At 40.0% G+C, this 26,290-nt stretch overlaps 1 protein-coding gene across 2 annotated transcripts in view; it reads left to right on the forward strand.

Moving 5' to 3' along the window:
- The window catches only part of LOC138736756 (adhesion G-protein coupled receptor F2-like), a 91,598-nt gene extending 70,922 nt beyond the window's left edge, over positions 1–20,676 (forward strand). For both annotated transcript variants that reach the window (XM_069886764.1, XM_069886765.1), the window contains 6 exons: positions 4,054–4,224; positions 10,586–11,959; positions 15,671–15,712; positions 15,801–15,857; positions 17,397–17,460; positions 19,821–20,676. In XM_069886764.1, coding sequence (XP_069742865.1) covers positions 4,054–4,224; positions 10,586–11,959; positions 15,671–15,712; positions 15,801–15,857; positions 17,397–17,460; positions 19,821–19,894 — 1,782 coding nt within the window. In that variant the 3' untranslated portion in view covers positions 19,895–20,676. The remainder of the gene's footprint in view (positions 1–4,053; positions 4,225–10,585; positions 11,960–15,670; positions 15,713–15,800; positions 15,858–17,396; positions 17,461–19,820) is intronic.
- Positions 20,677–26,290: the final 5,614 nt, after the last annotated feature.

A 26,290-nucleotide genomic window follows, 5' to 3' on the forward strand; every position in this document is an offset into this window, starting at 1 on the left:
GTGAAAGAGAGAAGAGAAGTGAGGGAAGTCCACCTTCTCGTACTAGCAAAAAGTTTCTGACCAATAGGGAGGTGAGGTTAGTTTCTCCATTTGATGAGGCAGAGATTGACAAGTACTTTCAGCATTTTGGAAAAAGTAGCTAAAAAGGCCAAAAGACTACTGGTCCCTCCTGTTACAGAGTGTGATGAAAGGGAAAGCCCAGTAGGCTTCCTCTGCCCTTGCAACCCGACAAGTGGCTCATTATGTTTCTGTGTAAAGGGAGACTGTGTAAAGGAAGCCATGCTCAAGGCTTATGAATTGGTTCCAGAAGCCTATATAGAGAAATTTAGGAATTTGAGAAAATCAGGGAACCTGACTTGTACAGATTTTTGCCTATGATAAAATTGTGTGCTTTAACCGGTGGTGCACATCAAGGAATTTTAATGGGGACCATGACAGTTTGTCGAGGAAATTAAGAGGTGTATTCCGGATGACATAAAAGCTTATATGGATGAAAAGCGAGTGGAATGTGCCAAGTAAACTCTCTTGGCTAATTGGAAGTGGGGTGATCTTGTTATTAATTATAAATATTATAATTATAATTATTAATATTATTAATTACAAATAACCAGATAATTATTAATTATTTAACTATACAATATTATTTTTAAATATTAAAAAATACATACTCCCAGTTCATTTTCATTTGAGTGTGACTGTCACTTAAAGAGAACAAATCAAGCTGCCAGAGTTCTGTTGCTTTAATATGTTGGTCACATGGTCTCTGCACCTGTTTTCCAATCTCTTCAGAAGTAGTGAATTGAGTACATGCTGTCCCTAGCCTGTCAACTCACAGTCCATCTCCAAAATTTGCAGGGCATGCAGCTTGATTTCGCTAATACTGGACTCCTCATTCAGAGCAGCAGAGCATGAATTCTGACTGTGAGGCACAGGAGCAGTTCATCCAACTCCAAGGGGAAGGTGCAAGTAAAAGGGAATGCATTTTTTGAACTGAATTGAGAGTCCTTTAATCTTTTAAATTACATAGAAGTGTTTTGAATGATTTCTAATTTATTTAATTTTTAAAGCAAATTTTCCATTCTTGTTGATTTGGAGTCGTATTTGGATTTTGTTTGGCCCTCACATTCCTTGACAGCTTCATCAGTTGGCAAAATTTTGCTTGCCAGCTGTTAATACTTTGTAGAGGACATCATCATCAGCCCTCTCCCATCCAGCACCACGTGGCACAGAACTGCCATCAATCAGGACTTCACCATTTTGTACCTAGGTGGTACTTGACAGTAAGTTGGCAAATGTAACAAAGTTAAACAATTGGTGTGTTTGCATTCTGACAAATAGAGGAAATAATGGCACATTTATAAAGAAAATATAGAAAGGGCAGGAAAGGGCTTTGGCAAATACTAGAGCGCATCGGATGTCCCCCAAAGTTCCTCAACATGATTATCCAACTGCACGAAAACCAACAAGGTCGGGTCAGATACAGCAATGAGCTCTCTGAACCCTTCTCCATTAACAATGGCGTGAAGCAAGGCTGTGTTCTCGCACCAACCCTCTTTTCAATCTTCTTCAGCATGATGCTGAACCAAGCCATGAAAGACCCCAACAATGAAGACGCTGTTTACATCTGGTACCGCACGGATGGCAGTCTCTTCAATCTGAGGCGCCTGCAAGCTCACACCAAGACACAAGAGAAACTTGTCCGTGAACTACTCTTTGCAGACGATGCCGCTTTAGTTGCCCATTCAGAGCCAGCTCTTCAGCGCTTGACGTCCTGCTTTGCGGAAACTGCCAAAATGTTTGGCCTGGAAGTCAGCCTGAAGAAAACTGAGGTCCTCCATCAGCCAGCTCCCCACCATGACTACCAGCCCCCCCACATCTCCATCGGGCACACAAAACTCAAAACGGTCAACCAGTTTACCTATCTCGGCTGCATCATTTCATCAGATGCAAGGATCGACAATGAGATAGACAACAGACTCGCCAAGGCAAATAGTGCCTTTGGAAGACTACACAAAAGAGTCTGGAAAAACAACCAACTGAAAAACCTCACAAAGATAAGCGTATACAGAGCCGTTGTCATACCCACACTCCTGTTCGACTCCGAATCATGGGTCCTCTACCGGCATCACCTACGGCTCCTAGAACGCTTCCACCAGCGTTGTCTCCGCTCCATCCTCAACATCCATTGGAGCGCTTTCATCCCTAACGTCGAAGTACTCGAGATGGCAGAGGTCGACAGCATCGAGTCCACGCTGCTGAAGATCCAGCTGCGCTGGATGGGTCACATCTCCAGAATGGAGGACCATCGCCTTCCCAAGATCGTATTATATGGCGAGCTCTCCACTGGCCACCGTGACAGAGGTGCACCAAAGAAAAGGTTCAAGGACTGCCTAAAGAAATCTCTTGGTGCCTGCCACATTGACCACCGCCAGTGGGCTGATATCGCCTCAAACCGTGCATCTTGGCGCCTCACAGTTTGGCGGGCAGCAACCTCCTTTGAAGAAGACCGTAGAGCCCACCTCACTGACAAAAGGCAAAGGAGGAAAAACCCAACACCCAACCCCAACCAACCAATTTTCCCTTGCAACCGTGTCTGCCTGTCCCGCATCGGACTTGTCAGCCACAAACGAGCCTGCAGCTGACGTGGACTTTTTTACCCCCTCCATAAATCTTCGTCCGCGAAGCCAAGCCAAAGATAGAAAGGGCTTTTATTTTTTAGCATAAGGGCATCAATCTTTGTAGCCAGCTGTAAAGCTAAAGAATGAAGACGGGCAGTAATGTCTCCTCCACTGTAACACTGCCACTCTGTCTGGATGGGTACTCAGTCCTTTGCTTTTCCTCTTCGCCCATGATTGTACAGCCAGATTTTGATCCAACTGCAGCATCAACTTTTCTGATGACCCTGCATTGATAGGCTGAATATCAAACCACGATGAGAGGAAATGTAGAAAAGAGACTGAAGTTCTAGTGGATGGTGCCAAGATAACAACCTCTCTCTCAACATTAGAAAGACAAAGCAACTGAACATGAGAGGAGCAAGAGTGCACTCTACTGTCCACGTCAAAGGAACTGCAGTGGAGACAGGAGATCACTTCAAGTTCCTGGGCGCAAACATTTCCACTGGCTGACGAGCACTAACCCTATTGGCCATTCCACTGGCTGACGTGCACTAATCCTATTGGCCAAGACAGCACACCAATGACTCAACTTTCTTCGAAGACCAAGGAACTGCAGCATGTCCCCATGTCGGTGAACAACTTCTATAAGCGTACTTGCTGGATGAATCAGTGTGCTATGGGAGATGCTCTGCTCAAGGCCGAAGAAACTACAGAAGGTGGTGAATGCAGCTCACAGCATCATGCAAACCTCCTTCTCCTCCATTGATTCCATCTATACCTTCTACTGAAGGACTCATTGCACCCTGGGCACACTCTATTCTTCTTTCTCCCATCAGGGAACAGGTTCAAGAGTGTGAAATTGCAATCAACAGGCTTAAAGACAGTTTCTTCCCTGCAAGCAACAGGCTATTGAACAAACTCCTCAACAGTGATGTCATGCTGCCCTTGCTTTGTGCTGATTGATCTCTTCATTGCAACACCTCACTCTGGATGGGTTCTTGTCCTGCTACCTTGTAAAGCTACAAAATATTAAATTTCCTAGATTACTTATAGAAGAACCTTCTCACTGGACAAGGTATAATGTGATAATAAACTTAGATTCACTGTTGACTGTCAAAAGGATATTGGAGCATTTAGCTCATGTACCTCAGAGTCATTGTGGTCTCCTGTAACAATGTTTGATTGGTTTTGTAAGTCATAAAGTATTCTTAGAATCTATATTTCCTCTATTAACAAAAGATTTTAAAAGTGAGATGATTTTTAGACTCTCCAGGATCTTGTGTGATTTTCAGGATTGGTTAGACATGGGACAATGGTTGGGGAAATGGCTGGCAAATGCACTGGCATGCAGATGTTGACTACATCATAAATATTTACTGGTTTGTCCCTTCCAGACTTGCAAATTGATGTAAGCATTTCTGCTTTTATTTTTCAGCTGACCAGTTCTTCCATTGAAGTGGAGCAGAACTTTTCCAGTCTTCTTCAGGTCTTATCCACTGCTTCACAAAATGAAAACATCACTAGTCCTGGAAATGTAGAAGCTGTCGTAAACATCTTGATGAAATTTTCCCAATCAAATGCAAAGCCTAATGAAACAGATTTGGAAGTAAGAACAAGCATCTTCCAAAGAAAGCTCTGTCCTTTTTTTTTTTTGCACCATTTTAAAAAATTTGAAGTGATTTAGCAAGATGAACAGCAAGAGTGCAGTTTATATCATATACTTCTTTCTCTGAAACAACTCCAGTGATGGGATGATGATGTCAATCTTTCACCTTGGTAACATTGATCAAATTCACAGGTGGTTTGATGCAAGGATCTGGGTTGGGTTAGTATTAATCCAATTCAGGGCATCCAATTTATCCACAGTACACATGCCCAGAAACAGGACAGCCATTTTTTTGGACATGTTAAGCCTTAAATCCCACTCAGATTACCTCCAAATAATCATGAAATGAGTGAAGAATGTGTTCAAAATAGAGTTTGGACATTTTCCAACCAAAATCATACACTCAATGGGACGTGAGCATTTCCCAGTAATTTAGCTCATTTTGAAGAGCAGTCACAGAAGGGTAATATCATTTAAAAGCCTATACAGCAGCAGCACCTACTTTGTCTATCTTGGAGAAGACAGAGAGGTAGCTTGCAGCTTTAGTGAGGGAGACCTGGACTTTCTCATTATTGAGATAAATATTGAAGGGGGATCTTGGGTCAAGGAAGCCTGAAAATCTACAAAGGCCACCAAAGGGAGAACCTGGCAATTGGTGTTTGACTGACTCCTCTAGTGCCTGAACCCCCTTTCCACATTCTCAAGATGTGTCCGTGTGGGCTACACCCAAATAGAATGGTTGTCTTGATAAATTTCACTGATAGGATCAGGGATTCATTCAAGTGTTCTGATCATTGCAGATGGTCCTGCAAAAGATGACACATGGGGGACATGTCATCTGGGCTCTCCGCCACTGGTTATTGATGAACTGTGTTGGTTCAAAGGACAGTAAATGGATTTTGTAGATGACGATTTTGCGCACCTCCCTGTCAGATAGCTCTTTATCGCCTGTGCAGTCAATGAGGCATGCCTTTTGGGGTTTGTTCTGTGTGCTTCCCTTCCTCCATCACTGACCGTGGTCTTGCGATGTCCAGGTCGTGCAAGATCACAGGAAAATAGTACCTTGACGATCACTAGCCCCCTCAAACCTTCCACACCATTCCACATCATTGATGATCTGTCACGTCTCAAATCCTCTTCTGTGCCACTTGCCCAAAACATTCTAGTCCTTGATAGTTCAAATATTTATTTATCTCCATCCTAAATATCTTTTATAAGCTGGCCTTCAACTCCCTCAGGGGCAGGAAATCCCAGACATTCACTCCCCTCTGGAGAGATTTCTACATATCTTAGTTATAAATGGCTGCCCCTTTCCTTATAAGGAAGCAACACACAGTGACAGAGTCAATGCACCTGTCTGCAAAATAGTTTGTGGCATCTCTGGGCTGATGTTAACACAGGACTCTCATTTTCAGAAGATGAGTGGCATTTTCCACATTGATCTGAATGTTCAGCTGCTGTGGTGAGACTGAAGTTCTGCCTGGAATCATGGAAGTGATCTTGCAACCACCCCTGTCTCCTCCATTCCCTATTCTCCCCTCCAAGATCAATTTTCCTGGGCAGTGCTGGTCGCATAAAGTATCTGGCTATTCAACCTTCCTGTGGATGAAGACAGGGAGCATGGCATTTACCGTCAGGAAAATCTGATGATGGTTCATTACCACCTATATACTTTTAGTGAAGTGATGGTCTGGATTTTTAAGTCCTCATTAGGATGCACATGCATTCAATGACTGAAAGCACGTACAGGGAGTCAACAATATCCTGCTGACCTATTTTCATTAAAATCAAAGTGAATGAGATGTGAGCACAGTGAACAACAGATTGTAAAACAAGGCAGAAATCTTCAGCAGCTGTTTGGAAAGATTCTGTAGTGCTAAGGTTGGGAATTAATATGACTTTATGCCCCATGAAGAGAATACTACAGGTGAATATCATCACTCAGCATTTCACATATCTCAGTGATGAAGGTCTGGGGATACCTGTGAATAAATTGTCCTTTGAGGAAGCGAATCTTTGGGACTCTGTTCCGGAGTGTTGTCGTGATCATAAGGGGGATTTCAAGAAGAAGCAGATGATCTTTGGAAAGACCAGGGAATTGAGGGCTGTGGAAAACTGCCGCAGAAGATGGTGACAATGATGATTAGTTTATTGTCATACACATTGTACAGTGAACATATGTTCCAAAATGTGTACTTGCTGCAGCCAAACAGCTATTTACAAAGAAAAAAACTACAATTGTATATCAATTGAATCAAATTAAAAAGAGATGACAAATACATTAGATAAATATAAATATTTACATTAATACTAGGGCTAAAAAGTGACTTTCAATAGTGCAAATCGTCCTTTTTTTGTCTCTGATTAGTGAACCAAGGGGAGGCTGAAGTCTGATAGCTGTTGGAATAAAGCTTCTGTATATCGCCTCAAACCGTGCATCTTGGCGCCTCACAGTTCGGCGGGCAGCAACCTCCTTTGAAGAAGACCGCAGAGCCCACCTCACTGACAAAAGACAAAGGAGGAAAAACCCAACACCCAACCCCAACCAACCAATTTTCCCTTGCAACCGTGTCTGCCTGTCCCGCATCGGACTTGTCAGCCACAAACGAGCCTACAGCTGACGTGGACATTACCCCTCCATAAATCTTCGTCCGCAAAGCCAAGCCAAAGAAAAAAAAGATATCTGAACATTCGAATTCTCAAACCAGGCTGTGATGCAGGCATCAGTAAAATTTCCACAGTGCACCCATAGAAGTTTGATAAGAGTATCCTATGACATGCCAAATCTTCTCAGCCTCCTGAAGAAGTAAAGGCATTGGTATGCCTTCTTCACAGTTACCCCAGCAGGGGTTTTCTGAGATCTGGACTCCTAGGAATTTGAAGGTTTTAATTCTCTCCACTTCATTTCCATCAATGCAAGTAGGTGTGTGTACCCTCCCCTTCTCCTTCCTAAAATCAACAACCATTTCCTTGTCTTGGTGACATCAAGAGCAAGATTGTTGTTCTGGTGCCATCTAACCAGGTTTGCAATCTCCAGTCTGTAGTCTGACTCATGATTTCCCATTATTTGGCTAACAACAGTGACATCATCAGTGAATTTGTTTATTGAGTTGGAGCTGAACTGGGTTGCGCAGCCATGGGTGTACAAAATTAGAGTAGGGGTCTAAGCATGCTTTCTGTGTTGATGGGCAGTGTGGAGGAGGTGATGTTGCTGATCCACATTGATTGGAGTCTGCAGATGAGGAAGTCAAGGATCCAGCTGCAGAGGGATGAACAAAGTCCCAGGTCATTTAGCTTGGTCGTGAGTTTTGATGGTGTAGAATGCTGAGCTGTAGTCAATAAACAACAGCCAATGTAGTTGTTCCAGTGGTCTAGATGATCTAATGCAGAATGGAGGGCCAGCAAGATGGTATCTGCCATAGACTTGTCATGATAGGTGAACTGAACTGAATTCCGGTCCACCTGACAGAAGAATTGATTCACTCCGTAACCAACTTCATAATGGAAAACATCAGTGTCACTTGCCGATAGTCTTTGAGACAGATCACCTTTCTCTTTTTTGGCCACAGAATGATGGATGAAGCAGGCGGGAACCTCTGACCTCTGAACTGAGAGGTTGAAAATGTCCACAGAAATTTCTACCATTTGGTTTGCACAGGTTCTTAAGAACTGGCAGGTGCATTCGCTGGACCAGACATTTACAGAAGATTCACGTTCCTGAAGGTTCTGTTCACCTCGACCTCAGAGATTAGGAGCATAAAGTCACTAGGGGCTGTGGGGGCTTTCAAGGGTTCTTGCTTTTCAAAGCAAGGATAGAAGGCTTTGAGCTCAACTGGAATGGATGTATTGCAATGAATGATACTGCCTTCTAGAATGTGATAGCATGCAAACCCTGCCACAGCTGTTGTGCATCAGTCTGAGACCAGCTTGATCTGGAATTGTCTCTCTGTGTCAATGATGGCCTTCTGGAGATTTACTCTAGCCTTTCTATATGCTTCTGAATCTCCAGCCCAAACACTTCATATCTAGTCCTCAGCAGTTTGATGATCCCTTAGTTCACCCATGAGTTCTTATTTGGATACCCCCAGATACTATCAGTAGGAACACACTTGTCTACACATTTCCTGATAAAGTCGGGATTCACTGCTGATCCCTTGAAAGTTGCTCAGTTCAGAGGAGATGAAGCTTTTGGCAGATCAGCCAAGAGCATATTGAATGGCAAAACCATCTCCAGACCCTGAGTGGTTAATTCTGGCTCCTTTCTTCTCTCTTTATGCTGGTAGGATGAGTCTTGAAGACTATGGAAGTAAGATCTCTGCATTCAGGGTTGCCTTTTCCTCTTCCCCCCTCATCTTCAACCAATTCGGCAAGACCAATCGATCGTATGATGCTACCTCTGGTAACACTGTGCTGGCTGCATTTTCTATCTTGTATTTTGATGCCTAGGATTAATAATTACCATAAATATTCATGTATAATGCGCTCCGTGTATAATGCGACCCCCCCCACCATTTTTGAGGGGAAAAAGGGGGAAAAATTTTACCCCCGTGTATAATACAACCCCCCTCCCTTCACCCGCCTGAGTCGTGTTGCCGTCTCTCCAGCCGCTCGCCTGCCCACCCAAGTCACGCTGCCATCTCTCATGACCCCCTCATCCCCTCAGCCGCCTGAGTAGCACTGGCGTCTCTCACAATCCCCCCTCCCCTCGGCCGACTGAGACATGCTGCCATCTACCGCTTGCCAGCGTCTGCCCGAGTCACACTGCCGCTCGCCCACCTGAGTCGCGCTATCGCTCGCTGGCTCAGCCGCCCAAGTTGCACTGCTGCTCGCCCACCTATCTAGCCACCTGAGTCGCGCTGCCGCTCACCGGCTCACCCGCCCGGCCATCCGAGTCGCGCTGCCGCTTGCCCGCCCGCCTGGCCACCCGAGTCATGTTTCTGTCTACTCTCGAGTATAATGTGACCCCCCCCTCTATTTTTGAAGGGAAAAAGGGGGAAATCTTTTTCACGTTATACTCAAATATTTACGGTAGCTCTAGTACTTTCATCAATAGTGTATCAGCATGGCGTAAATTATTAACATGATTTCTGGGGAAATGAAATTGGACACTACAGCTTACAATTATGTTGGTGATGAACAGCCTCGATAGTGATGCTTATGGTGGGTAAGTTTACGAAGGTTAGAATAGAATCTTACAAGGGTTAGCGTAGAATTTTACATTAAAAAATCTGTGATGGGTGAATAGTTTAATTAGTAGCTTTTGTTATTGGAAAATTGTGTCTGTTGACCGTTCAGCATAGAATGTAGCTCTCATTAAAATGAAACAATACAGGAAACATCAAAAATTAGTTGACTGATGAGAACAAGTCACTTGAGTTTCTTGACCAATCCAGAGAATCCAAAGGATTCTTTGGTTCCCTTGCCTGGATGTGGGTGCAGCTGCCTGTGCTTACATTTAAGGTTCAGAAAAGCTACAGGAAAAATGCATAGCCAGTAAAGATTGGGTTGACAAGTTTGGCAATTTAGGTGGACTTGGGGGTCAGGCACTTGTCCTCTCTAGAAGTAGGAGGAGACTGCTCTTTTCCCAGAAGGTCCAGCCCAGGAATTTCAAGGAAATTTGCAAAAGTTCTTAGCTGTGGTAGAGATCATATTACACAAAAAATGGGGATTTCCAGTTTGTGCTCACATAGCAACAATTATAATTTTTACACAGAAATACAGGAAAAAATTTGTTAAAAAATTTGAATACTTACCTCCAGAGTGATTGTTTACATAGCACTTTTCGTAAGCACTTTTACACTGCCTTCCTGTGTTGCGGAGTTTGTCAGAGGGTGAACATCGTATTCATTAGCCTAGTTTTTTATGGAGTGTCTGCGGTCAACTTATGCTGCATGCCACTCTGTAAAAATGTGTAGGGATCTTGGTGAAAAATTACAGGATGGAATTTAGCAAATAAATTCTATCAGGACATTTTTACACTGCCAGTGAAGCAGAACATTTGCAGAAGTGTTCTGCTTCTCAGCGGCTGTGTAAAAGTGCCTATTCATGATTTACTGGAATGGCTTTGATGATTTGACTAGGAGGGGGGAGACTTTTTCCTGATTTTTATTTTAGTGTATTGGTTCAGGCCTTTTCTAATTTTATGTCTCTGGATGTGGCAGGGGTTGGGGGGGGTGTGGGGGTGGGGGAAAGAGGGTGGGTCTTTCAGTGTCAAGTTGCAGTTAATGCATAAGTAGGTTGTTCCTTGAAAATTTGTACATTCAACTCTTTATCATTATCCATTTATGTTTAAAAATATGGGACTTGCTGTGAATTGCATTTCACTGTTTGATTTAATAAAGCTTTTCTTTGTGTTTTACAGAATTTCTTGCAAACTGTGGACTCTGTAATTTCTAGTGAATCAATAAACACATGGCAAATTCTCGCTGGAAGACCTAATACCAACCTCAGTTCTCAATTATTACAGTCAGTGGAGGACTTTACAAGTATGCTCAATCTGACAAACAGCACTTCAATAATTAGACAAGATAACCTTCAACTCTATGCTGTTAAAATTGATGGCAATGAAAATATTTCATCTTTTGAAAGAACCTATGATCATTTTAATATTGAAGAATACAGCAATTTATCTGCTAGCATAAACATTTCCAGTGATGAACTTAAAAAGGTGAAAAGTAATCTAATTGTCTCAATTGCATATCCAACATGGATTGATATTTTATCCAGTAATACACTCTTTGGTGATAACTTCATAATTAATGGTCTTGTTATGACAATAACATTAACTGTTAAGAAGCCACTTAATGTAAACATGATATTCTCAGCAAGAAACCATTCACTTGATTTTAACACTGCTACGTGCGCATTTTGGAATTTTACTGCATCTGCATGGGATCACACTGGCTGTACAACTATTCAAAAGAACACAAGCATCACATGCTCCTGTACGCACTTAACATCTTTTTCAATATTAATGTCTCCTTCAAATAAAGATAACAATACTTTGAAGTATATAACCCAAATTGGAGTTGCTGTTTCTATAGCAAGCTTACTAATTACCATTATCATAGAAGCAATTGTATGGAAGCAAGTGACCAAGAATAAAACATCACATACTCGCCATGTTGCAATTCTGAACATTGCCGTAAACCTGCTGATAGCAGATGTATGGTTCATTGTGGCTTCCTCTTTAACAACAGGAAAAAAAGCTTGTGTGGCTGCAACCTTCTTCATTCATTTTTTCTATCTTGCCTTATTTTTTTGGATGTTTACTCTTGGCCTTCTACTTGTGTATCATCTGGTTTTGCTATTTCATGATTTCACCAAGTCAACTTTGATGGGAATCTCATTTGGTATTGGATATGTGTGTCCATTATTAATCTCCGTCATCACAATTGGAGTTGCGTATCCAAGAGGCAGTTACCTACGAGAGAATGCATGTTGGCTCCGTTGGAAGGAAGAATATCCAATTCTTGCTTTTATTATACCAGCTCTGGTTATCATCGCAACCAACATTATTGTTCTAATTATAGTCATTTATAAGCTCCTACGACCAACAATTGGAGACCGTCTTCGGAGCAATAATGAGGATAAAGAGACATTCAAACAAATTGTGAGAAGCATTGTAGTGCTAACTCCAATCCTTGGACTCACATGGGGATTTGGAATACCAACCTTTCAAGAGAAATCTCCTATTGCTTTTCACTATATATTTACAATTCTCAATGCTTTTCAGGTATGTAGTATAAATAATACATAACATTTGATGTATAACTGCATAATTATAATTAAGTATCCATGCAAAATAATCTAAATTAATTAAGGGCATTCCAAAAGTTCAATACAATGGATAATTCCTTACAAGTCTGCATGCTAATAGCTCTGTAAAAGTAACATGGGTGAGCCCAGCTGAAGAGGCAATGTGGCAAATTTAGTGTTCTTGACAATCCATTCTTTAAGAAATCAATGATCTAGATGTTAACACTGCTTTTTCTTCAGATGCTGCTTGACCTGAGTATTTTCAGCACTTCACAATTTTATTTCAGATTCTCAGCATCTGCCATTTTATTTTTGATTTTCAAGTCATTATTTCCTGCGGAATTTCTTTGAATTGTCTTTAGATATTGTCAGGGCATCTCAACGTGCACCTGACGAAGCAATGTTATGCAGGTACACGATCCTTTATCCAGAACCCTTGGGGGACAGTGTGTTCCAAATTTCGGATTTTTCAGAAAGCCCACCCGAATTGTGCTGCCATCTCCCCCGACCGCCAGTCCCTCGGCCGCCTGGACGCCTCGCCCGACCGCCAGACCCTTGGCCAATCGGCAATCTCCCCTGACTGCTGGTCCCTCGGCCGCCTCCCCCAACCGCCGGTCCTCACTTGCTGGATTTTGGAGCTTTCCGGATTCTAGATGTCTGGATAAAGGATCATGTACCTGTACTTTTTAAGATGTAACTACAGTTGCAATGAAGACTAAGGAATCATAGATATTATTAGATGATAGTATTGAAGCACCCCATGGTCTGGTCCATTGAATGAGGCACAAATTTGAATCCTGACATTGCAGCTAGAGAATTTAAATTCAAGTAATTTTAAATAATGAATCTAAAATAACAAATAAACTAATATCAAAAAACACCAAATGTTGTGAAAAAAAACCAAAAAAAAACGGATTCACTAATATCCCTCTGGGAAATTTTGGTCTTCAGTAAACATGGCTCTAAGGCTACCTCTAGTATTTACATTGCTAGTAGATCCGTATTCTATAAACAGGCTCTGTGGAAATATATGTCCAATGCTCTGTAGCTTCTGGATCTCTCTCTGACCATTTCCAGACCCATTACCATTTGTAGCCCTGCTCAGTTATATTTCTCTCACGGCACAACCAGCTGTTTGTTATGGGTGGCTGAGGCATGGGAAATTGAATGCTATATTCTTAATTCTTCCCAGCTACTGAAAGTTAACGTCCCCTCCTTCCCACTCTGGCTCTGCATCACCTTATTGTACGTACAGGGCCATAACACACTGAATTCTCAGGAAAGCACTGTGTCCAGTGTTGAGCTGTATATTTTTTTGCAGAATGTCAAGTCCTGGGAGAATGTGCAGAACTGATTTACTGAATAGTGTTAAGAGTAAAGATTTTTGGCTGTGTGAAAAGACAAAGAAACGAGGTTGATTTTCCTAGAACCAAGATAATTAAATGGACTTCATAATAGAGCTGTTTGACAAAACAAACAAATCAGAGTTGTTTCCAATGACAGCAGGGGTACAAACAGCAGGCACAAATTTAAGATTAGTTATTCATTGGAGTACTGTTTCTAAAGGACAACTGAAGTAGATTAACTGCTAATCTGCAAGGCGATTTAGATAAATTCTTGAAAAAGACAAGATTGGCTATCCATGGCCAGGGAACTTGGACTAAGGAGGATTATTTCAGAGGTGCAATAAATATATTACACCTTTAGAGACGTAGGTCTTCAAATTAGGCTTTTGTTCAAGGAAATATAAATAGTTGCGATTTGTAGACAATGGGGAACAGAACAGAAGGGAAATAGTAACCTTTCTTTCTCAACCATCTCTTAAAAATTGTCCTGCTAATCTACTGGAGCCAATTTGAATTCCCAGGGAGCTGGGAGATAGGGAAAGAGAGGGAGCTGGTTGGTTTTAAAAATGGGTAGAGAAAACGCTTATTGCAAGCTTTAGTACAGGCAGTTTGTAGTGCATCAAAAGATGGTGTTTAAGGAGAGTGACAAATGAGTAGTTGTTTAAAAATATTTGCCTCTAATTTAATTTTCAGTTTGAACAATAGCATGCAGGGTTCTATGGACCTTAGGAAACCAAGCCATTAAAGGAAAGAAGGGATAGCATGATGCTTCAGCTCAGTGTATTCATGGCTGATTGGACAGGAGGAAAAGGAATACTTCTTCAACCCACTCCACTATAATCCTCTATCAACGTACTGCTTCTGTTTCCTTGTGATTAGAGCCTGACAATCCGCTCCTTCCTCTAGACCTGACCTGTGTTGTCATGTGCTCCAGTCTGCAAATATTCTCACCATTCCACTCTGCCCTCCCTCCTTGCCATTTATTTCCCATCTCATTGCAAATCTTGGCTCATTGCTTTTATTGGCTATGCTACATCTTCAATAACATGGGGGTTAATTTTAACAGAACCCTTCACATATCTCAAGGCATTTCACAAGAACTTCATCAAATAAAACTTAACACTACACTGCAAAAGATGATAGTAAGAATAAGTGTCCTAAACTTTGGTCGAAGTGATTGCTTAAATGAGGAAAGAAGGAGGGAATTCTGGGACTTATGGCCAGGGTAGTTCTAAATGTTTTTTTTGTGTGTATTATTTTCTTTATTGCTTTAAGGTACACAAATTACAATCAATATAATGAGTTTAACCATCAAAATCCAATAGGTTCCAAGGAGATAAGAGAATCAGATTTATTCTTCTAAATAACTAATTATTTTTCATTTTTTAATCACATCAATAATAATAATTGAAAGCATCACTTTTTAGTGAGGGAGTCATTCAACATTTTACAAAGGTAAAACTGTTTCACATTGCAATGACGGATAAACAAGTGGAAATGGATAAGGAAAGTTTATTATGCACTGTTAACATCAGAAAGGTATATGTGTTAGGTATTAGTTATCTCCAGTTCACATCAGATTTTTAAGACTCTGCATATTATTCATCCATCTACTTGATAACATGCCAGCATGGTAGTCCAGCTGTAAAGGATTGACTCATATTCAACTTTGGAATCATGTTTCTTGTCGAAGACCTTGCTTTCAAAGCAAATGCTAATCCACATAAATTAACCAGGGTTCACAGTAAGTGGGAAGCCAATTGCATCTATATTGGACATTACACAAAAAATATAAGCTTCAAACAAGCCTGAACTGTTCACTCTACCTGCTGATTAAATAAAAGCTAAGTGAGCAGACAAACATAAACTGGACTAACTGTAGTAAAATCTCCAACCAATTTTACTGGCCCTCAAATGTGGTTGTTCAGGTGTACAAGAAGTTGGCATCTGAAGAAAGCAGAGCTCAGAGGGTGTAGAGACAGGTGAGATTGTAGAGAAAGAGAGGGAAGACTACATGGAGACACTTGTAAACAAGGTGAAGATTTTAATCTTTTAAAATCATTCTCTGCACAAGAAATGTATGGATTTTCGGTGGGTAAGGATGGCCTGGTTCAGGGTGGACTGAGATCAGGTGACAGGATGGGATTCTTCAGAACTTCCACCATTCTAAGAGGAGAATTGTAATAACAAAGGCTTTTGATGTAAATGGCTGAAGAAAAGCATTGACTTTTATAATGTACTTCAACCTGAGTAAACCAGGTTAACATTTAATGAAATGTTAGAAAATGTGTGAAAATGTTTAAAGATCCATTTGTTTACTGTAAACTACTTTCCATTTCTAGGGTTTCTTTATTTTAATCTTTGGAACATGCATGGATAAAAAGGTGAGCTGCATCTATTAATTTCACCATCTTTTCTGCAATATGTCTTTTTTCACCTCACCTCATGAAATGTTTTGAATTGCTAACACAGGTGCGAGAAGTTTTACTGAAGAAGTTCTCATTATCTGGATTTTCTTCTCGAACAAGGGTAAGGCTGGAAAAAAATAAATAGAACTAATGAAAAAAAATGTGTAAAGAATTTGGGAGAAAAATGGTTAAAGGCTAGCTCAGAAAGATGGGGTTAGCTTTGGATTCTAATGGAGAGTAGAGAACTAGCAAATTGATGACACCTGGTTGTGGTGGACTGTTAGCCAGAATCAGACACACAAGCCAGAATCAGACACACACAAAGATAAAGTCTGTACAACAGGCTTTAATCCACAAAGACTTCTACAGAGCCAGACTGGCTGTGGCTGCAGCAATTCTGTGTGAGGCCTCGGGAGGCCGGCGCAGGCTTATATCCCGGGGATTGACACCTGACAGGGTGGGGCTTGATTCATTCAGGCCAACTGATTGACAGCCAGCCAGGTGTTGCCCTGTCCCCTTACACTCCTGCAGGTACAGAGGTTGCCCCCTGCAGTTGGCTGGTGGTATACCACCACACTGGTATCCTTAGAAATTGAGTTTGGGCAGCAAGATGCTTCTGTACTAATGAAAAGCAAGGAATTAAGGGAATACAGAGGAAAGGTGGGGTCAAGAGACTGAGATGGAGAGAAAAGGATTCAAGATTTGCTGAAGATTTTTTTAAAAAATGTGTTTCCACCCACCAACTTCACAAGCTCCATGAACAGACATTGAGTAAGTTAAAGACAGATGGCAATATGCAATAGGGTGAATGTGCTTCTCTGTGAATGGACACATTTCAGTTCATGTCCTTACTCTTGTTGTCAAGAAATCAAGGGCCAGAAAGCTTTGAGGAAATGCTAGATTCAACAATGAAGTCCCAAGGCATATGCAACATTATAATGATGGAAATCTGGTTGAATTGACAGGCAGTCATTGAAATAGCCATCAAAAGTTTCTGTAAATTTATTTTGTGTTTATGTCTCAGCTATTACATTTTCTAGATGTATATCTATTTTTGTGCTTTTTTTTATGGTTGCTGGTTTTAAACGATGCCACAGAAACATCAACTTATTAATATTTTAGTTACAATTAACACAGTTTGTGGCTGTTACCTTTAATTGTGAAATATGGTAGGGGAGAGGTGAACACCAGGGAAGCCTTGCTATAACTGTAAGACCGTACCTCAAGTCCTCTGTCCTGTTTTGGGTCCTTATCTACAGAAGGTTATACTTGCTTTGAAAGTAGTGTACATTTTCTAGTTTGATTCCTAAATGGAAATAACTAATATGGGTCTATTCCAGAAGAATGAGTGATGATCTTGGAGCCCAAGGAAACATAATTTCCCCACACCTTCCCCCATACCACTCTTACACTCCAGTTGGCAAAATTCAAAATGCCATCAAAGTAAACCATTTTCTGATGGTCCTTCTTTGGAATACCATATGATGTTTACAGCCCTATACTCCTGGGAGTGGGTAGCAGGGCTTGGGCAATTTGAAGCTGCATTCTGATAATTTGCTGAGATGTCCTCCAAGAGCCCTTCTGAACTGAGAGAAGGGTGGAAAAGGAATTACAATATAGACTGCTTCTTGCATTAATTTCTGTGCCTTTACTTTTTCAGACTGCACATAGTACCTCCACAGGGAAGATTCGCACCAAGCCTGGTTTTCTGTTTCCTGCGCAAAGTAAGTATAACCATTCAACAGAATACGAGTTGAGGTCAGCTTCTTTTCTTCAGAATACCTGTTGTTTAGTAGTGAATGAATTTATGTTTTGATGTATTTTCTAATTAAATTACCACCTTGGGCCTGATTTTAACAAGGAAATTACACCTATATAAAACGTAGAATAAAAATCATTTCAGCAGGAGGATTAGGCACTTTGACACATGGAGTCTGTGCCAAAGTTGATGCCAAATTGAACACAATACATATCCAACCATTCCCTGGCAGCCTGTTCCAGGCACCTACCATTCTCTGTGTAAAACAAAAACATCTGATTTAAATTACCTTGTCCCACTCTGCACCTCACCTTAAACATGCCCTGTGGCATTTTTACCCTGGTAAATAGATTCAGAACATCTGTTTGAGCAACACCTCTCATAATTTTATAACTTCTATCAAGCCTCCAATACTCCAGAGAGAACAACCCAAGTTTGTCCAACTCTTCCTTAAAGCTCAAGTCCGCTAATTCAGGCAGCATCTTGGTCAATCTATACCCTTTACAAAGTCTCCACGTCCTTCGTTTCAAACTGAATGAATATATTTTATGTCCTCCTATGGTGAAAAATATCCAGGGTAATTTTAATAGTCAAGATATATTTAAATTCTTAATGGAAAGCCAACAGATTAAATGCACAGAACTAGATGAGGGATGGGTTGGTGATGAGAGTGGGGGTAGGACTGTGTGACATTGGTGACTAAGAAGCTATCTTCTGAGCAGATTGTGGGATGGCAAGGATGGACAGAATTAGGGAGTAATGAGTAACACTTCCCTGCATTCTGGATCTGCTGAGGGGAATTCTTAAAGTGCCTAAATTCTAATCTGGATCTGCATAGCAGGCGACCAGCCTCTGCCTCTCCAACTGTCATGTCAGTCCAATTATAACTAACACCAGATCGGTTTGACATAATACATGATGCTGACTTAGGAATTTATACAAGGCAAGAGCCTTGTATAGGTAGGGATCCCATTTGGCACAAATGGTGGTGAGTGTACAAGTAAACTACTTGTTTTGACCTATCTCCTTGTTGCTTGTTTAGCATGAAGCTAAGAATGAACATTTTCCAAATTTTCATGCACCCCATCTTATATCAAAAGAAGTTTGCATGTTGGCACAGGATTCTGTGCCCTTCCTGAGCTGAAGGTTGGCCAGAAAGTACACGTGCTCAATGGTCTTGTTATCTTGAATTACATTTCAATCTTACACCCTGTCTGCCAGTAAGATTGTCCCTAATAATAATTGCTGCCTCCACTCTTGCTTCTCTCCTTTGGTGTTAATTTATGGGATGTGTAGATTATGGGTGAAGCGACCATTTATTTGCTTTCCTGAAACACTTGAAGACTGAGTGATTTATTTGGGCCATTTTAGAGGGCAGTTATGGGCGTAGGGTCTGTAGAGCTCGTCGAAAGAATCAAAGACTTGTTGATCCAAACCAAGGCTTTTATTAGCAAAAGACAGGAGCTCTTCACAGGTGGCCGACCAGTCCGGAATGATCCGACCTGGCTAGGGACACAATCCTTTAAGACCCAAACAGTAGGCGTGGCTTAGCTCTCAGCCAATCGCTGTAAGCACAGTCTAGATACAGTAACTATATACACTATATACATTGGTGATAGATCTGTACTATCACAGAGTCAAACATACTTCAGACCACATTTCCTGTGTTGAAAGACACTAATAAGAATTTACCATAATCTAGTAGTTTCCTCATTATCAATAATAATTTTAGTTTGTTGTTGTTATTCCAATTTATTTGATTTGTTTAATCTTTAAGTTCTTCTGCTGCCATGATAGGTTTTTAATTCAAACCTTCTAAGTTTGTACCCAGGCTTCTGAATAAGTAGTTCAAAATCAAACCACCACACAAATATATCTCAGGATTAGCTTTTCAGTGAAATGAAGTTAAAATCTCTGCCCGTACACTATTTATCACCTCCTCCAGGTATATGTTCCATTATGTAGCCTCAGCTGTTCTTTTACAGTCATCCCATTCATTTGCAATTTTTTAATGATTTAATTTCCTCTCTGTGAACACTCTCTACAAATTCTTGTCTCTCATCCTTTTGAAAAGCTTCTCGTACGATCAGGATTTTGCTCACTTTACCTTGTTTTTCTCCTGAAATTACTCAAAAATCTGGTCCTGATTTCAATCTCCAATGGAATAGACAGCTACTCCTGCATATGGAAGTTTTTTTTGTTTCAGCTGGTGCTCAACTTAATATTACAGTTTAAAAAAAAAAGCAGGTGAATCAGTAAAAATGTATGTGTTAATATTGATTTGTTACTTGACTTAAGCCTTTTGCTTTTGATTTGATCTTTCAGAGAACTATGATATTTCTGGACGGATACACTCGGGTAGCAAGGACAAATTTCTGAGCTACTCTACTCTGAATTAACTGCTACAGCTTGGAAGATAAAACCAATTCTTCAGATGCAGAAGACAATTGGTTACCACCTTGATAAAATGATTTCAGCAATGAATTTGAAAAGAAATTATTACCTCAGACAAAAGTAAAAAAAAACTGTAGTTAATTGTTGGCATATCATTAATATGCCTTATTCAAAGGGATAAGCAGGGTTTTCATTGTAAATCAAGGTAACAATTAATATTAACAAACAATGAGAACATTTTGGATTTAAATTACCATTAATATTTAGCAATTAACCTGCATTGTATGAATTGTTATAAGATTCCACTATAATGAACTTACTCATTTGCATGGATTTTTCTGACTGTATAATTGGATAATTCAGACAATGTTCAGTTTAATTTTTGATAGCTAATTTTGTGCACTCTTTTTATCTTGGATGTCACTCTTTACCCCAACGTGTCTAATTTCAGGTGGGTCATACATTTTTCCTGCAATGGATCTGTGGAAATTTTCACAGCTTTGTGGATGTTAAACTATTCCAGACACACGATTGATCTGAGGTTCTGAAAGGTGCCCCTTTTCCATGTGGAAGTATGCATAACTTCGGCTTAGTGATCATATCAGATGCTCTCTGTGTGGCATTCCTCAGAGTGTTCTGGTTTCCTCCCACATTCCAAAGATGTACGAGTTAGAGGGTTAATTGGTCACATGGCTGTATTTGCGAGGCACAGGCTTGTGGGCCAAAGTGTTAATAACTGTGCTATTTCTCTTCAATAAAACCTTAACAGAAATATTTTTCAAGGCCAGTGGACTGAATTGCCTTCCTTTCATAATTTATTTAGTGAAAAAGACTGGGTGAAACTGAGATGTGAATATATCATTGGTACTTGGTTTCAGCTTGGTCAGTTATAGGCACGTTATGGCTCAGGAAAGAAATAAAAATATTTCCTTTGCAAGGAAGGGGAGAAAACTTTACATGACTTCCACTTTCATTTGCTGTTCCTTCATCCCTGTTAAGATATGTGTTTGTTTGGATATTGGATAATGATAGGATCTGGCTTTCTGGGATTGAATTGCCTGCTGCCATTCACTGACTATATTCAGACATTGGGTGGTATCAGCAAAAGATCCAGAGGACTATTTTCCTTGGATTAGACTACATTTTGAATCAACACATATGAACAAAGAGCTACAAAAAATGTCCATTTGTCCTCAATATCATAAATTGTATGTATTCTGTTTGGGTAAATGGATAAATAATATTTTCCATAGTCTTTTTCATTGCTCTTTGTGAAGCTGGGTTGATTACTTCCTGATTCCCATGAATATTACCATTTCAGTTAGTCATAAGTTTGTTTTAATGTCCCAATTTTACTGAGGATAGTTTTTTTTATTACGTAGATTTGCAGTCTAAAGTTTCTTGAGAAGCGAAGAGGACTATGAGAATTTCAAAAGGGAGATCAACGTTTCATTTTGAGAGAGATGCTCATCAAGTCTGCTCAGAGTCTTTGACTGTAGCAGTGGATCAGGAGAATACTTTGAGTCTTCTTTGTCTATCGAATATGACATGTTACAAGTTTTAGTGCAAAACACTCTGACCACACATATTAGCTTTCTTTTATTTGCTTTAAATTATTATCATTTACTGTGTGTTCTTGTTTCTGAACACCTGCATGGGCTTCCTTATTTACCATGAACTGGTGTGTTCTTTTGAAAGCAAGATTCAGGTGAATGGCAGATCAGTCATTTTTGGGAGAGAACAGATTGTTTCAGTGATTGTTTTCTGGCTGCTAATTTTAAATGTCAGTTGAATCAAGGGGTAGGGAATTAGTCAAACTGAGTTTAGATTCTGTTGAGCCATTCTATTAAGTGTGATTCCATGATGCATTTTTCCTGCCCTTTAGAAAATTCCCCAGAAGCATTTCCATTAGCTCCCATTCCAGAGCCTCATGAAGAGGAGCACATCCAGGGATACTGCATGGCTTCATCAGCTGCGAGTACTGTGTTTCCACCTTGTTGTGTCTGGGAATTTAGCAATAGGTAATTGTGGATCCAATTAAGTGCATGGACAGATTTTAGTTCTGCCATTATTTTGTTCTCTCCTTCACTGCAATACAATTATTCATTACCTTTTGAATTCTTGTTCACATGCTGACGGGTTACTCATCAACAGTCCAGCTTCGTTATTTTATGTGTATGAGCTGTATGGGTGGCTAGTGAATTTTTTTTAAATGACATGATTGTGTTAGTCCATTGAATTCTGAAAACTGAACATGCAGAAGAAAGGGTACAAGTTTTATTCATGGTTGTGTAACGACATGTAAAGACAAGGGCAACACGGCTGGCTTAGTAGTTAGCACAACGCCTTCACAGTGCCAGCAATTGGGACTGGACCTTGGTTCAAATCCCGTGCTGCCTGTAAGGAATTTCCCCGATGGCTCTGCTTTCCTCCCACCGTTCAAAAATGTATCAGGGTGTATAGGTTAATGGGGTGTAAATTTGGTGGTATGGATTTGTAGGGCAGAATTGGCCTGTTATAGTGCGGTATATCTACATTTAATAATATGATTTTGTTAAAATACTGTAAGTGCTTTTTTAAAAATGTTAAAGATAATTAGGTTGCCGAATACTGCTATAAATTAATTTTCTGTAGTTAGAAGTACAGTATGTTTTTAATTTCCATATTTTAATTTTATTTAATAGTAGCTAAAGCCTTAAAATATGCATGCTTGAGAATTATTGTTAATTTTAATAAGGATTTTTTAACCAACCATCAGTTATGATGGAATATAAATTTTGTAAATAATTGGAATTCCACATTCATCATTGATGTGCTCCATTTCTCTTCATGCCCGACTATTAATGTAATATTACATTTTTGGTGAATATTTTAAGATATTTGTGAATACAAAATGAAATAAAACTTGTAATAGATATTGTAAATTGGTATAAATCCGTAAAATCAATTTACATTTAATGTGATAAATATAAGGACATGCAGCACAATGTTAATGTTCATCATTTATTCTGCTCTGCTGAACATAGATTTATATTTATTTTTGATATACCATAATAATCTTTTATTTTTATAGTTATGCTATCCTGAAGAAAACACTTTAAATGATAATACTAACCTGAAATATATTTATTTTTCAGCATTAGAATTGATAATAGCAGAGCTGAAAAGGCTAGATCTCCAATCTGTGAGTCAAGGATGGTTTGGGAAATGTAGCAAATATCAGGTTAAACAAAGGCGAGAAATCAGACTGTTCAAACTACAGGGGAATCCCTCCATTTGCCTCCATTGCAGGCAAAATCTTTGCTAGGATTCTCCTAAATAGAATAATACCTAGTGTCGCCGAGAATGTTCTCTCAGAATCATAGTGCGGCTTTTGCGCAAACAGAGGAACTACTGACATGGTCTTTGCCCTCAGACAGCTCCAAGAAAAGTGCAGAGAACAAAACAAAGGACTCTACATCACCTTTGTTGACCTCACCAAAGCCTTCGACACCATGAGCAGGAAAGGGCTTTGGCAAATACTAGAGCGCCTCAGATGCCCCCCAAGGTTCCTCAACATGGTTATCCAACTGCACGAAAACCAACAGGGTCGGGTCAGATACAGCAATGAGCTCTCTGAACCCTTCTCCATTATTATATATATATATAAAAAAATATAAAATCAGGTTTTGTCCAATCAGTTGAGTCATTGGTATCAACTATTGAGAGGATACAGAAGTATTTGAAGAGATAACAAATATTCTTTGGAATAAAATTGCTTGATTTAAAAAAAAATAAAAAATCACTGAAACAGAAAGTTAAAGCAGAGTTCAAAAGTATTCAAATGTATACATGGCTTTCTTAGACTAAAGGTCATTTCTATTGATTGGTTAAACGGTTTTCATGGCTATTGACTGCAATTTCACTGGATAAATCAAATGCAAAGTTGGAAGAAAACTGTTAAAGAGTATGTGTTTACCAATTGGGCTGATTAAAGTGAGGATTACTGGGTCACTTAAATAAAATTGAAAAAAAGTATTGGAAGTGGAGTTGATAACTCTATTCATAGACCTTGCATCGATGCCTTTGAATGGAGTTATCAGCTGATGAATAGAGAATTTTTGCTCATGTAAATATACTGTTCCTTCTTCAGTAAAAGTGATTTTGGTTAAGTAAAGGCAGAAGCAAAATACTGTAATGCAAATGCTGGAAATAAGGCACAAGATTTTGGAAATGTTCAGCTAAGCAAGTAGTTCCAATGGAGAGAGTAATAAAATTAAATTTTTAGGACAATTACTTTCTAATGGTGACTTATAGAGAGGGTTGGGGTGGGATGAAGTTTTATGATGTATAGGGCAAGTTTTTTTTAGAAAGTGCTGGGTGCCTGGAACAGGCTGCCGGGGGTAATTGTTAAAGCAGATATTAACATAGTGTTTAAGAGGTTTCGAGGTAGATGCTTGAATATGAAGGGAATGGAGAGAAACACTTCAGGTGCAAGCAGCAAAGTTTGAGTTTAAATTGGGCATCATATTTAGGGCAGACACATGGGCTGAAGGGTCTGTCCCTGTGCTGTACTGTTCTATATTCTGTGTTGAAGATGTTCCCAGATAGAAGTTCCAGCAATCTCCACAATGTCAGAGAAGTAATATTGGGGGAGATTTTCCATAGCCTTCAAATCACTGGCTGCCTTCCCTTGTGCTATACTGATTGTTTCGGTATGGCACTTGTATCAGGAGCCCAGTTCCCAGTGCATTGATGTGGCCCAGTGCAGCATGGCATCTGTCTAGATGCTAGTACCTGCTGCACTCATAGTGACTACTGTCAGTCTCCACTCCTCCAGCGTTATCAGATGTCAAAGCTGCTGTATGAATGGTATCTGAATGTTTGAACAGTTCCTTGACACTGAGAAACAATCTGTAACAACAAAAATATAAAAGAAAATATTTGTTAGAAAATATTATATTAGCCTTTTATATTTTAAATGCTCATCCACACAATAAAATCATTGAAATATACTTCAATAATAATGCAAATATAATTCCTTAACATTTTGCTGAAACGTTTTTGCACTGGTTCAATGCAGTTTGAGCTCAGCTGATAGATTTTCTAGCCTGGGAGCTGAAAACTTTGCAGAAGATCCTTTTATCCTGTTAAATTCCATGAGGAACCCATGAAAGTAACAGAGGGAAACCTCAGCATTTTGGCTGGGGAAAAGTTTCCACCACTAATTTAGGCCAATGGCAGCAGTGGGACCTGCATCAGGGCATAGGTTTGATTTAAGTTTATTTGTCGAATGAAACACGATAGGCCGCAGGCCCTGTGATTGTAGTAAGCACACCAAAATTCTAGAGGAACTCAGCTGGTCTTTTCAGCATTGAAAGGAGACGAAGATATATTGATGACAATTCGGGCTTGAGGCCTTCTTCAAGAAAAAAAATCAGAAAAGGCAAAAGTTCAGAATATCTACATTCAAAGAATGGGGGAGGAATCCAACAAATGGTGTTAATTGATGTGATAATGGACTAGGTAGAATTTATCATGTCTGTGTGAAAGAAGACAGGGAATGGAGAGACCATGGGGGAAAGAAGGGGGTGGGTTTTTGTAAATGAAAGCCAGAGATGTCAATATTAATGCCATCTAGATGGTGGGAACCCAGTCAGAGGATGAGAGGTTGCTTCTCTAATTTATAGGTGGTCTCAGTCCAGCAGTATATGAGACCATGGACAAACATGTGGGCAAAGGAATGGGATGGAGAATTGAAACTGGTGGCCAATGGAGAACCACATTATTGTGGCGGACAGAGCCGAAATGCTCAACAAAGCAATCTCCCAGTATGCGTCCAGTCACTCTGATGGAGAGGAGACCACAATGGGAGCACCAGATGCAGTATATGACCCTTGCAGATTTACAAGTGAAATATTGCTTCACTTGGATATTGTTTTCTGGCAAGGATGTGTTCAGTAAGTGGAAGGCCTTCAAAGGAGAAATTTTGAGAGTGCAGAGTTTCCATGTTCCTGTCAGGATTAAAGGCAAAGTTAACAGGCTTAGGGAATCTTGATTTTCAAGGGATAATGGTGATCTGGTTAAGAAGAAGAGGTGTATAGCAGGAATAGGCAACAAGGAGCAAATGAGGTACTAGAAAATGTAAGAAAATACTTGAGAAGGAAATCAGGAAGGAAAAAAGAAGACATGAGGTTGCTTTGGCAGATAATGTGAAGGTAAACCTGAAGGGTTTCTACAAGTACGTTAAGAGTAAAAGGGACAAAATTGATCTCCCAGATGATCAGAGTGGTCGTCGATGGTAGAGATCAAGAACATGTTTTTTTGCATCAGTATTTACTCAGGAAAGTAAGTAGTAGTGTCATGGAACATCTAGAGATTAAAGAGGGGGAAGTGCTTGCTGCATTACAGAGATAAAGATG

This window comes from Narcine bancroftii, chromosome 6 (assembly GCF_036971445.1).
Source record: "Narcine bancroftii isolate sNarBan1 chromosome 6, sNarBan1.hap1, whole genome shotgun sequence".
In the NCBI taxonomy this organism is placed as follows: Eukaryota; Metazoa; Chordata; class Chondrichthyes; order Torpediniformes; family Narcinidae; genus Narcine; species Narcine bancroftii.